Genomic DNA, 11,648 nt, shown 5'->3' with positions numbered 1-11,648 from the left:
CATTATTTATTATAACTTATAAGGTAATAAATTTTTTAAAGGTAAGGAAGTCAAGGTAAAAAGGGTAATTTTAAAAAAAAACATAAGAATGTTTTGATAACATACGCATTCGTTTGCCGTATGAAAAAGGAATGTTTGCCGATGCATTCGAGTATATTACATACATACAGACTATGGATAAAACCTTCCTTCTTTCTCTCTTTTCTTCTTGTCAAGGGGAGGCTGCCACGTGGCAGATAGAGGGTGCAATGAGCTCCTTACAATCCTCAGAGCATTTTTTGGCTGCATCCACTTCTTCTCTCTTTCTTCTTCATTCATTCATTCACTCTCTTCTGTTAGCCAACCAACAAAAAGGAAAAAACAGAGTAGATTGTGTGGTGCTGGAAACAGAGTAGATTGTGTGTTGAAGGTCCGCCATGGCTGCTGCTGCTGCAACTGCCAGTTCCTCTTCTAGCGCCATCGCTGCCGCCTCCACATCATTCTCTGCCTCAAGAAATGTCTCGGCTCAGCTCGGCCCCCGCCATCTCCAAATCGACCCCGCACGCAAGGTTCCTCCCTCTCTTCGCTTGAAATAGGGTTTAGGATCATCATTAGGAGGAGGTTTTGGATGTTGGGTCTTGGGTTTTGGTGGTTAATGTCTAGTGTTGTCGATGTCCCAGCTTGTTTAGATTTAGGGTTTCAAGGAATTTCTTCTTTAGGAGGAGGTTTTGGATGTTGGGTCTTGGGTTTGGTGGTTAATGTCTAGTGTTTTCGATGCTAGGCTTGTTTAGATTTAGGGTTTCAAGGAATTTCTTCTTTAGGAGGAGGTTTTGGTGGTTAATGTCTAGTGTTTTCGATGCTAGGCTTGTTTAGATTTAGGGTTTCAAGGAATTTCTTCTTTAGGAGGAGGTTTTGGTGGTTAATGTCGAGTGTTTTCGATGCTAGGCTTGTTTAGATTTAGGGTTTCAAGGAATTTCTTCTTTAGGAGGAGGTTTTGGTGGTTAATGTCTAGTGTTTTCGATGCTAGGCTTGTTTAGATTTAGGGTTTCAAGGAATTTCTTCTTTAGGAGGAGGTTTTGGTGGTTAATGTCTAGTGTTTTCGATGCCCGGCTTGTTTAGATTTAGGGTTTCAAGGAATTTCTTCTTTAGGAGGAGGTTTTGGTGGTTAATGTCTAGTGTTTTCGATGCCCGGCTTGTTTAGATTTAGGGTTTCAAGGAATTTCTTCTTTAGGAGGAGGTTTTGGATGTTGGATCTTGGGTCTTGGGTTTGGTGGTTAATGTCTAGTGTTTTCGATGCCCGGCTTGTTTAGATTTAAGGTTTCAAGGAATTTCTTCTTTAGGAAGAGGTTTTGGATGTTGGGTCTTGGGTTTTGGTGTTTAATGTCTAGTGTTTTCGATGCCCGGCTTGTTTAGATTTAGGGTTTCAAGGAATTTCTTCTTTAGGAGGAGGTTTTGGATGTTGGGTCTTGGGTTTGGTGGTTAATGTATAGTGTTTTCGATCTCCGGCTTGTTTAGATTTAGGGTTTCACGGATTTCTTCTTTAGGAGGACGTTTTGGATGTTGGGTCTTGGGTTTTGGTGGTTAATGTCTAGTGTTTTCGATGCCCGGCTTGTTTAGATTTAGGGTTTCAAGGAATTTCTTCTTTGACTTAAGCTTGGAGTTAGGTTTAGATTTTCTATTCTTTGATTTAACCTTAGGGTTGGGTTAAGGGTTTATTCTATGGTAACTAAGGATTAGGGCTTAAGGTTGATTTCTAGGGTTAATGTTTCTTCTTTGGTTTAAGGTTTTTCGGAGTTAAGATATTTTATTTTAGGATTAGGTCTTAAGGCTGATTTCTAGGGTTAATGTTTCTTCTATTTTTTGGAGTTAAGATTTCTAATTTTTTATAATCTCTATCTTTTGTCTTTTGAAACAGCTAAGGGACTCCAATGGCCTTGTCGGCCAGCGTCTGCAGAGCTTCTCTGTTGCCAGGAGATCGGCTGCTCCTGCCAAGCAAGTTACCATCACTACTACAAGAGCTGAACTTGGAGATTCATTGGTAAAACATCTTCTTATCTCTCCACATTTTATCAAAAATTAGAGTAGGATTAGGGTTTCCAGGTGGTTTTTGTTTGTACTCTAAACCTGTGATGAGTGAATGATCTTCATTGAAAATGCATTGCCACTTTAGGTTATGTTGTGTTTTTGTTTGGGTTCAAATCCAATGAGGAGTGGGTGACCCTCATTGATCACAATATGCTCATTTGTTGAAGGTCAATGCCACCATTTTCACTTTGTGTTGCCATGTCAATGTTGTAAAGCCATTTTTCTAGGATTAAACTCATATTTCAGCCCATAATGACTGAGTGATACCCATTGATCCCATGACTTTTTCATGAAGGCCAAATGCGATTTGTTTTCACTTTGTCTAGGTCATGCTTATCACTCAAGACAGCATATGGATTTATTCGATAGATTGTTTGTGGTCATCCTAAAGTCCCTTAATATCATTTTTGTAAAGGTCACATTGTGGTTTTTCCGCAGCATGTCAAATCTGATTGTTATTGAATCTAATAGGAAGTGTTCCTCGCGAAATCGACCAAGAACAAGCCTCTCGCGAGGCTCATGATCGCCATGGGAGAGGCCCTTCGCACCATCTCCTTCAAGGTCCGCACCGCCTCTTGCGGGGCCACCGCATGTGTGAACACCTTCGGAGACGAGCAACTTGCCGTCGACCTCTTGGCCAACAAGCTCCTCTTTGATGTGAGTTGCTTATTTCTATTTGTCGACAATACAAGGTGCTACTTATTAGAGATGTCTAGGAACACAATATATGTACTAATTTTAATTTGCTTCTAAGGTTTTTTATAGGGATGGACACAATGATTGTGGCGATCCCACCTAATAATCTTGTTGCTAAATTTGATGATGCAGGCTTTAGAGCATTCTCATGTTTGCAAATGGGCATGCTCAGAGGAGGATCCAGTACCTCTTGACATGGGAGGTGGTAAGTAGACATTGATGTGTGTGTACATATATACATATACATATATATATTAGCATTCATCCTCTTCATGTATACAGAAGAGTTCATAGATGTCTTCCAACAATGAAGTTCATACCTAGCTAGGGGAAATGTTGGCACAGAAACGTTGCCGAGAAACCCTAAACCCACATGGGAAACCATTTCTAAAATTTGGATACCATTGTTACAGAGGAATTTAGCGTGGCCTTTGATCCCTTGGATGGATCGAGCATCGTGGACACTAACTTCACCGTGGGAACGATCTTTGGCGTGTGGGCTGGGGACAAGTTGACCGGCATCACCGGACAGGACCAGGTGGCTGCTGCCATGGGCATCTATGGGCCCCGGACAACATACGTTCTCGCCCTTGCGGATGCCCCGGGGACACACGAATTCCTTCTCATGGATGATGGTAAATATGCACATCTCAATATGACCAATGTCTTACGAGAATATGCTTAATCATACCAAATTTGCTCCATTAAGCTATACAAGCATATGGGCTTATGGGATTTATCTCTAGTTCAAATGATTCCATTAAGCTATGTAAGCATATGGGCTTATGGGCTTTATCTCTAGTTCAAATGATTCCATTAAGGTGTGATTGAGAGCATATGCTTTGCAAGCTATCAATGCAAATATACGAGGCTGCCTAATGTTAACAACTTATTACTTATCCCCTACTCATGGTATTAGGCAAGTGGCAACATGTCAAGGAAACCACGGAGATCGGTGAAGGCAAGCTATTTTCACCCGGAAATCTCCGTGCCACTTTCGACAACCCTGAATACGAGAAGGTAATCAATCACACAAAGTGCTTGTTTATGTCCATAAATGTGTGCAATCACCATTATCATGTCCTTCCTTTCCTAGTAATTTTGATCCATGTATGTTAGTACATACTATGCATCCATCCGAGTGTGCATCCACCACTATTATGTACATGCATAGATAAGACTTAACATACATTTGAGAGTTTTAGGGTTGCTCATGAGGGTAATGTTGTTTATTGATTGTGTAAGATTTATATATTCATCATCCTAGTTTGTTGTGTGGGTTGCATGGCACAGCTGGTTAACTATTACGTGAGCGAGAAATACACTCTACGATACACTGGAGGCATGGTCCCTGATGTCAACCAGGTAAATAACCCGAAACCGATTTTAAATTATAATATGTGCAACTATTGATTTGAATCCATTGTCCATGAAATGTACTCAAAGAACTAAGGGAACCAAAGTAATAAACATGTAATATATACAATGTATAGATCATCGTGAAGGAGAAGGGAATCTTCACAAATGTATCGTCACCGAGCACGAAGGCAAAGTTGCGGCTTCTCTTTGAGGTGGCTCCTCTTGGACTATTGGTAGAGAAGGCCGGGGGCTATAGTAGTGATGGCAAGCAAAGTGTGTTGGACAAGGTTATCGTGGGCACCGATGACCGCACGCAAGTTGCTTATGGTTCGAAGAATGAGATAATCCGGTTTGAAGAGACCCTTTATGGCTACTCTCGCCTGTCTGGCAAACCTGTTGCATCCACTGTCTAGCCATCTCTCTCCCTTTCCTACTCTCCCTGCCCTCAAAGTTGTGTAAAATTTTGAGTGCCAAGTATTTTGATCATTTTTAATTGAAAAGAATGGATATTTTGTTTCGACAATAACCTTAAAAATGTAAAAGTAAACCACAAAAGATTGTTGATGTACACAATACCCCTTGGACCATAATCTGATTGAAACAAAACCAAAGAAAATTAGAATGTTGCGGCCTGAATATCATCTAACCTTGGATAATGCAAGAGAGATTATCTGAGTGTCTATGTGAATCAATCAAGAGTTGCATAATTGAATATCCATGAGAACATTGTTTTAGAATATCGTAATTGTTCATGATCCTTAAGCATCACAAATTTCACCACGTTGTCATCAAGCATGAACATTTTCCATTCTATTAGGGCATCCAAAGCCACAAACTTGCAAATTCTTAGGGTGAACACAAAAGCAAAACTTCAAGAAGGTGAAGTTGTGTGTTTGATTGACTTCAAGGACATTGTTGAAGTTTGAAAACAAATTTAGTAGGGCTACATAGAACTATCAATTGCCATTTGGATGAAATTTGATGCATGATCAGAGATTGGCATATTGATTGCGTTGAGCTAGTAGAATTGACCCTAGCCACTAAACTCTCCTTGATTGAAGCCAATTGCAATCCATTGACAAACAAGACCATAGAATCGTAAGTTGCCCATGGATAGCTTTTTTTATGTTGACAAGCTTGCACAAAATGGGCTACTTAGGGTTTGGTAGCCAAGTCCATTGATGATCCCCCAATTGACAAATAAAAATTGCCACGAACAAGGTATGAGTAGTGTAATGACAAAGTAAAGATAATAAAAATAAATGGTTTAACAAATATCTTTGAATACTTGAGGCTCCAACTACTAGGCTCCGAATGCATTGATCGAGAGAACCCAAGCTCAAGTCGAGCCTAGGGTTACTTTAGAAGATAAATCTAGTGAAAAGAATGAGCATGAAAAGAGTATACTAACGACGAGAGTGAGCAAATAAATGATGACATACAATAGGGATCTAGCAATTCTATCTACCAGATATCGCTCATATCATGTTCATCCCACAAACATGGTTTTTCAACCTCTATTTACATATACAAATGATACTTGCCTCATCAATGAACAAAAGACATGCCTCATAATTACCATCCAAATTAAGCCACTTAATCGCAAAGTCGCCCACCTCTCTAATACCACATGTCTTCTCTAAAGATCATTTTCGCAGCAATGCTTTCATTAGAAACCCAATCAATAAGTTGGCTACATTTCATGTCCATGCATTTCCGAAACCTGCACAAAAAATATCATCGGACGAGTGTTTTCAACATGACTTATGTCTAATGCTCAATTGCACTTAACAAGGTATTTATCTCCATGGGTGTACAAAGCCCAAATGAAGCCCAATATTAATAGATCATTAAGAAACCTTAATCCATTTGTTAAAGATTGCAATATTTAACCTTGCTGAATCAATCATTAAGAAACCTTAATCCATCTAATAAAGAGCACAATATTTAGCCTTGCTTAATCGATCATTAAGAAACCTTAATCCATCTGATAAAGAGTCCAATATTTAACCTCGCTTAATTGATCATTAAGAAACCTTAATCCATCTATTAAAGGGCCCAATGTTTAACCTTGCTTAATTGATCATTAAGAAATCTAATCCATCTATTAAAGAACCCAATATTTAACCTTGCTTACTTGATCATTAAGAAACCTTAATCCATCTGTTAAGGAGCCCAATAATTAACCTTGCTTAATCAATCATTAAGAAACCTTAATCCATCTGTTAAAGAGCCCAATATTTAACCTTGCTTAATTTATCATTAAGAAACCTTAATCCATCTGTTCAAATGGCTTCAAATTTTTTATCAAAAACAGAGAGACGAAGAGGAGGAAGAAGAAGAAATTCAATACACAGAAGGAGACACAAGACAGAGACAGAGTGAATCAATGGGTGCTCTTCTTCTCCTTCTTAACAGATGACAACCGAAGAAAAACAAGCATTTCAGGAGCTTGAAGAAACCATGGATGGGATTGTGATCCTCAGAGAACAAGCTAACAAAACATAACAACTCTGTTTATTTGTTTATTTATTTATTTATTTATTTATTCTGCAGGTATAGTTAAACGGTTTTCCTTTCCTGCCCTGTGCATTATAAGAATCAATGGCTTCCTTTGTTTTCCTGTGCAGATAAGAATCAATGGCTTCCTTTGTTTTCCTGTGTAGATAAGAATCAATGGCTTTCTTAGTTTCCCTGTGCAGATAAGAATCAATGGTTCCCTTTCTTAGCTTGTTCAGGTACGATTCAATGGTTTTCTTGCTTCTCCTGTGCAAGTAAGAATCAATGGCTATCTTATTTATTATACAGGCTAACCAGTTCAAAGAGAAACACAGCAAGAGAATCAATGCTCTCTTCTTCTTCTTCTAGAACCAGAAATTCCAGCCCCTCCTCCTGACAGGAATTGATCTCTGCTGAAGTTTCACCCTAGCAGTGGCTATGGTGCCTTTCAAGCTCTTGTTCTTTTCTTGCAGGTGATCAATGGCAATACACAGCTGATTGATTGCCTGTCGCTTCTCTTCGCTTCTGTCAGTGATGATGAATCCCTGTCTCTGGTTCTCTTCTCTGAGGGAAGCAACCTGCTGTTGCATTATAGACTGTCTTTCATCACCCTTTCTGCGCTCTGATTCTACTGCAAGCTCCATGGCAGCTATCTTCTTCAGTAATTCGTTCACTTGTGTCTGCACCTCTTTGAAGTTCCCTACACCTATATTCATGGCTGCCCCGAAGCTTATCTTCTCTTCTCTCATGGCTTTGAAACTCTGATTGAGACTTTGAAGTTCATGTTCTTTTGAATCATGCATAGCTTTCCACTTCTTCTCTTCCTCTTCAAGCTTTCTTGTTTCTCTGGCTATGGCTTCCTCGAGGGCATGCTTGGCAGACCTCATCCGAACAGCTTCTTCTTCGAGCTCTCGTATTGTCCTTGCCCCCAAGGCGAGCTCTTCCGACAGTGTTTCTTTCTGGTTAGCAAGAGAGGCATGTTCTCTGCTAAGAGCAGCCATTGCGGCTTCAAGCTTGACATAATCCTGCACCTTCTGTTCAAGCTCCATGCCTACAGACATCCTTTCTTCATGAAGCAACTTCAGTTTCACTGAAAGTTCCTCCATCTCCTGGCTCTTCAGCTGTGATTGCTCCCTTTCTGCACTCAAATCAGACCTCACATTCATCAATTCCCCCTCTAAATCCTCAGTTTTTCTTTGCGCACTACTCAGAAGCAACGCCATAGATGCGATCTCGACAGAGAATGCCTTCTTCTCGGTCTCGAGTTGAGAAACCATGGCTTCGAGCTCCTGTGTCCGGCTACTTGCTTCTTTGAGACTCGCCTCAAGCACAGAATTCCGATTGTTCTCCGCACCGAGATTCTTGTCTGCAATCTCGAGTTCTTGGATTTTCTTCTGCAATTGCCCCTGTAAATCATCACTCCTTCTCTGAAACTCGCTCATGGCAGAGGAGATCTCGACAGAGAATGCTTTCTTCTCCGCCTCCAGGCAAGAAATCATGGCTTCAAGTTCTTGTATTTTGCTGCGTGCTTCTTTGAGCTGTATCTCGAGCAGAGAATTCCGACTGTTCTCTGCAGCAAGCTCCTTCTCGACTTCCTCTAACGCTTGGCGCACCAATTTATGTTCATCGAGGCTCCTCTCTTTCTCATGGATCAGATGGCTTCGCTCTGTTTGTAGCTTGCCATGGATTCCTTGGAGTTTAGACATTTCCTGTGTGAGGAACATCATCTCCTCGAACCTTGACTTTAAATCCCGATCCATCTGCTCATTCTTCTCTGTCGATTCGGCCAACCTTTCTTCCAGGTCCCTTATCTTCTCCTGTTTGTCCTGTAATTCGGAGTGAAGGATATGGTTCTTTTTTTCGATGCTCACCATTGATTCTGTCAAATCAGCCATGCGCACAGCTCCTGACGCAATCTCACTCTCAAGACTTTCCTTCACTTTGCTCAGATCTGATAGCAGAATCTGAAGGTGTCGGATTTCTGAGGTTGTTTCCCTGTACTTCTCTGAGATTCTTGTTGATTCCTCAAGCAGGCCATTGATTCTCTGTTTCGATTCTGCGAGAGCTTCATGAAGCTCCGCATCACTCGATCTGTGCCTTTCTTCCTCTTCTGCCTTTGCTCTGCGAAGCTCTTCCATGTCAAGCATCAAATTTGCGGTCTGTTTCTTTGAATTGTCGACCTCTTTCTGCAACTCCATCGCGCGGACATTCGCAGCCTCGAGTTTCATACACTGAGCCAAGTTTTCTTCGTCCTTTCTCAGTGATGCAGATTGCAGAGTATCCAACTCCGCTCGCATGGAGGAAACTTGTTCCTGGAGATCATTTACAAGGCTTCCACGAGCTATGGACTCATCTTTGATCTCTTTCCTGTCTGTGAGCAGATGGAGCATTCCATCTTTCAAGTTTCTGAGTGTATGGTGCTTTGGTTCAGGAAGGTGGATATGACCAATCGAATGCTCGCCATCACCATGGAAGCTGTGGTGGGAGCTTCCATTCTCCTCATGCATCAAATGTTGGAGAGTCTTTAGCATGCTTTCCAGCTCCTCTTCGAGCTTCTGCACCATCTCCGATCTTTCTGACAATTCGGAGTGCACCCTGTTCTGCTCGGCCTGATGAAATCTACGAGATTCTTCTGCCTCGCTCAATTGGCTTGTTAAGCTTGCAAGCTGTGTTTCCAGATTCTTTACCTGTTCATTGCACAGGTCGAGAGCTATTTGAAGCTCTTGCTTCTCCTTCAGCAACTGCGCTTCAAGGCTGTTTTTCTCGAGTTTCCATGATTCTTCGTGAGATCTGAACTGCTCGGTGGTGGTAGCTAGCTCTTGTTTCAGGCCCATAAGTTGCTTCTCCAGAATGTCTGTGAGCTCAATCCCTCTATCTCTCTCACCATGGAAGCTTGCCAGTTCTTTCTGCAGACCTTGAATAGTCTCTTCCCGGGTTTCAACTGCCTCTTCAAGCCTCTTTACCACTGAATCTCTTTCCGAAATCAAACTCTCAGCAGCAATCTTAGCATTCGATTCTGTGGCTTGGAGCTCCCTCTGCAGAGCTTTCCATTGTTCCTCGAGACCATGGTTCAGAGACCTAGATTCATCTAACAAAAGCTCAAGTTTCTGGACCTGGAGATGGAGAGCTTCGGCTTCGGTACACCTTTCTTCCAATCGATCCCTGAGGATTCGCTCCTCTTCTTGCATGGCAGAAATAACTCGTCTGAGATCTGCAACGATCTCTTCCTGCTTCTGTATCCCCGATTGAAGCTTTTCCATGACTGTAGTTTTATGGATAACCTCAGTCGATAATTTGTGAACTTCATCTCTGGCCTGTGAGAGCTCCTGTTGAAGATCACTAAGTTGTTCCTCAAGCATCCCTGAGAGCTCGATCCCTCTATGTTTCTCATCATGGAAACCTTCCAGTTCTTTCTGCAGAGCCTCCATGCGACCTTCTCGTCTCCCTGCTTCCTCTTCCAGCTTCTTCACCTGTTTATCTCTCTGCGACAGGTTCTCCATGGCTTCCATGGCATCAATTTTGGCTATTTCAAGCTCTTCCTGGAGCTTCCTGAGTTGCTGTTCTAACGCATTCCGCAGACCTTCAGAGCTCTCCAGCAAGACACGCAAGTTATGGAGTTCTTTTTCTTCTTCTTCCCATTTCGTGGCCTGTTGAGTTCCTACAGAGACTGCAAGAACCAGCTCTGTGTTCTCCTTCTTCAATCTCTCCATCTCCTCTTGAAGGCATGAGAGCTCAGAATTAGCAGAAGTCTTCTCCATGGTAAGCTGCAAGTTCTGACTCTCTAGAGCTTTAAGCTCTTCCTGAAGCCTAATCAATTGTTGCTCCATAGCCTTCTGCTCAGATAAACCTCTCTCGAGCTCTGGACTCAGCCCTTCATTCTCGACCTGCAAACCCTTCCCTACCGAAGAAGATCCCCCTCTTCTGACATGGCGAGGATGATGATCATTACCCGATCTTCCTCGGCTAGACTTTGTGGGAGAAGGTGTTTCTGGGTCAGAATCAGAATCAGAAGACGAGGAGGAAGAAGAATTGTCTGCTTTATGGATTACTCGGCTTGAGAGAGATGTCTTCAACCTGTGTATGTATGAATTGGGGGAGGTGTGAGATGGATCGACAGAGATACCATAGCCAGCAAGAACATCTGGGGGGATGATCTGGAAGCTTCCTTGCTGTTGATCATATCGTTCAGCTAGAGCTCTGTAGCTTCGATAGAATTCCTCGACCAAGCTCACGAGCTCAGGCCTCTTCTGATAATACATCTCTGCTCGCTTCGCGAAGGAGTCCGCATCTTCATCTATCAGCTTCCTCATTGTGGTCACCTTGTCTTCCATATCTGCATTTGTTTTTGGTTTTCATTCCATTTTTATGCAGTGCACACAGAAATTTCAATTACACAAGAAGATCAGACATTAGCTATCAGTGATGACTCATCAGGGCAGAACGGTCGATCTCTAATGACTATGCAACAGACCATTAACAATGACCCATCCTGAGCACGGATTGATGGATTTGATTGAATGATGTATTACATTAGCGAGAACACATCAATCAGTAAAAAAAATGATTAGATTACGCACTTCATTAGCAAGAATTCATCAGTTAAGATTGATCCAATGAATATGTAGAGGTCCCTTAAAGATCGACTCATCAGCAAAAGTTTGATTGAATCAATATGCAAACTGATGGCTAGAATTAATCACTAAATGATGGATAAATAAGCAAGATAATCAAAGAGAGGTATATATGTGTATTTGATACTGGTTAATTTAGAATAATACCTTTGAGGTTATCTTCCAGCCATTTCGAGTTTTTGAAGGATTTATGGCTATCCCGCCACCACGAATGCGATGACTTCGTATGATGCAGAATGTTGTTCGCTTCCATGGAAACTTGATCGACTTTTGCAGAGAGATAGTGATTTAATACAAAAGAAAAGGTGTTGCAATAACTTTGATTCCAATCGATCGAATCAATTCGATTCAATTGACCTTCTGCTTACTGCAGAAAGGCGTCCATTCCTGACTGAATGT

General features: G+C 41.6%; 2 protein-coding genes and 1 long non-coding RNA gene across 3 annotated transcripts; 1 reads left to right on the top strand and 2 right to left on the bottom strand.

Annotated features, from left to right (window-relative positions):
* Positions 1-363: 363 nt before the first annotated feature.
* SBPASE (sedoheptulose-bisphosphatase) lies at positions 364-4,747 on the top strand. Its single transcript, XM_087328913.1, has 8 exons — positions 364-548; positions 1,895-2,017; positions 2,536-2,721; positions 2,893-2,965; positions 3,174-3,395; positions 3,680-3,780; positions 4,054-4,125; positions 4,254-4,747. The coding sequence occupies exons 1-8, from the start codon at positions 417-419 to the stop codon at positions 4,530-4,532; spliced, it is 1,188 nt and encodes a 395-aa protein (XP_087185039.1). The 5' UTR covers positions 364-416; the 3' UTR covers positions 4,533-4,747.
* A 1,301-nt stretch (positions 4,748-6,048) lies between these two features.
* On the bottom strand, positions 6,049-6,659 carry LOC147857365 (uncharacterized). Its single transcript, XR_015530651.1, has 2 exons — positions 6,391-6,659; positions 6,049-6,331 (listed from the first exon to the last, which is right to left on the bottom strand). It is a non-coding gene; the product is annotated as an uncharacterized LOC147857365 (long non-coding RNA).
* Positions 6,660-6,824: 165 nt separating this feature from the next.
* Positions 6,825-11,648, bottom strand: LOC147857364 (uncharacterized). Its single transcript, XM_087328911.1, has 2 exons — positions 11,397-11,648; positions 6,825-10,951 (listed from the first exon to the last, which is right to left on the bottom strand). The coding sequence occupies exons 1-2, from the start codon at positions 11,500-11,502 to the stop codon at positions 6,984-6,986; spliced, it is 4,074 nt and encodes a 1,357-aa protein (XP_087185037.1). The 5' UTR covers positions 11,503-11,648; the 3' UTR covers positions 6,825-6,983.

Source organism: Azolla caroliniana, unplaced genomic scaffold, assembly GCF_043228905.1.
Source record: "Azolla caroliniana isolate FFs.n. ecotype wild unplaced genomic scaffold, voAzoCaro1.0.p SCAF_12, whole genome shotgun sequence".
Classification (NCBI taxonomy): domain Eukaryota; kingdom Viridiplantae; phylum Streptophyta; class Polypodiopsida; order Salviniales; family Salviniaceae; genus Azolla; species Azolla caroliniana.
Note: the sequence above shows the minus strand (reverse complement) of the source record. Positions and strands in the feature narration are given on the sequence as shown.

Bases quoted from the DNA above. Each gene is read 5' to 3' on its own strand.
- SBPASE (XM_087328913.1), top strand. From the start codon at position 417: ATGGCTGCTGCTGCTGCAACTGCCAGTTCCTCTTCTAGCGCCATCGCT. The intron at 2,722-2,892 runs GTGAGTTGCTTA...TTGATGATGCAG, and splicing joins CCAACAAGCTCCTCTTTGAT to GCTTTAGAGCATTCTCATGT. The intron at 4,126-4,253 runs GTAAATAACCCG...TACAATGTATAG, and splicing joins TGGTCCCTGATGTCAACCAG to ATCATCGTGAAGGAGAAGGG.
- LOC147857364 (XM_087328911.1), bottom strand. From the start codon at position 11,502: ATGGAAGCGAACAACATTCTGCATCATACGAAGTCATCGCATTCGTGG. The intron at 10,952-11,396 runs GTATTATTCTAA...AAACAAATGCAG, and splicing joins GCTGGAAGATAACCTCAAAG to ATATGGAAGACAAGGTGACC.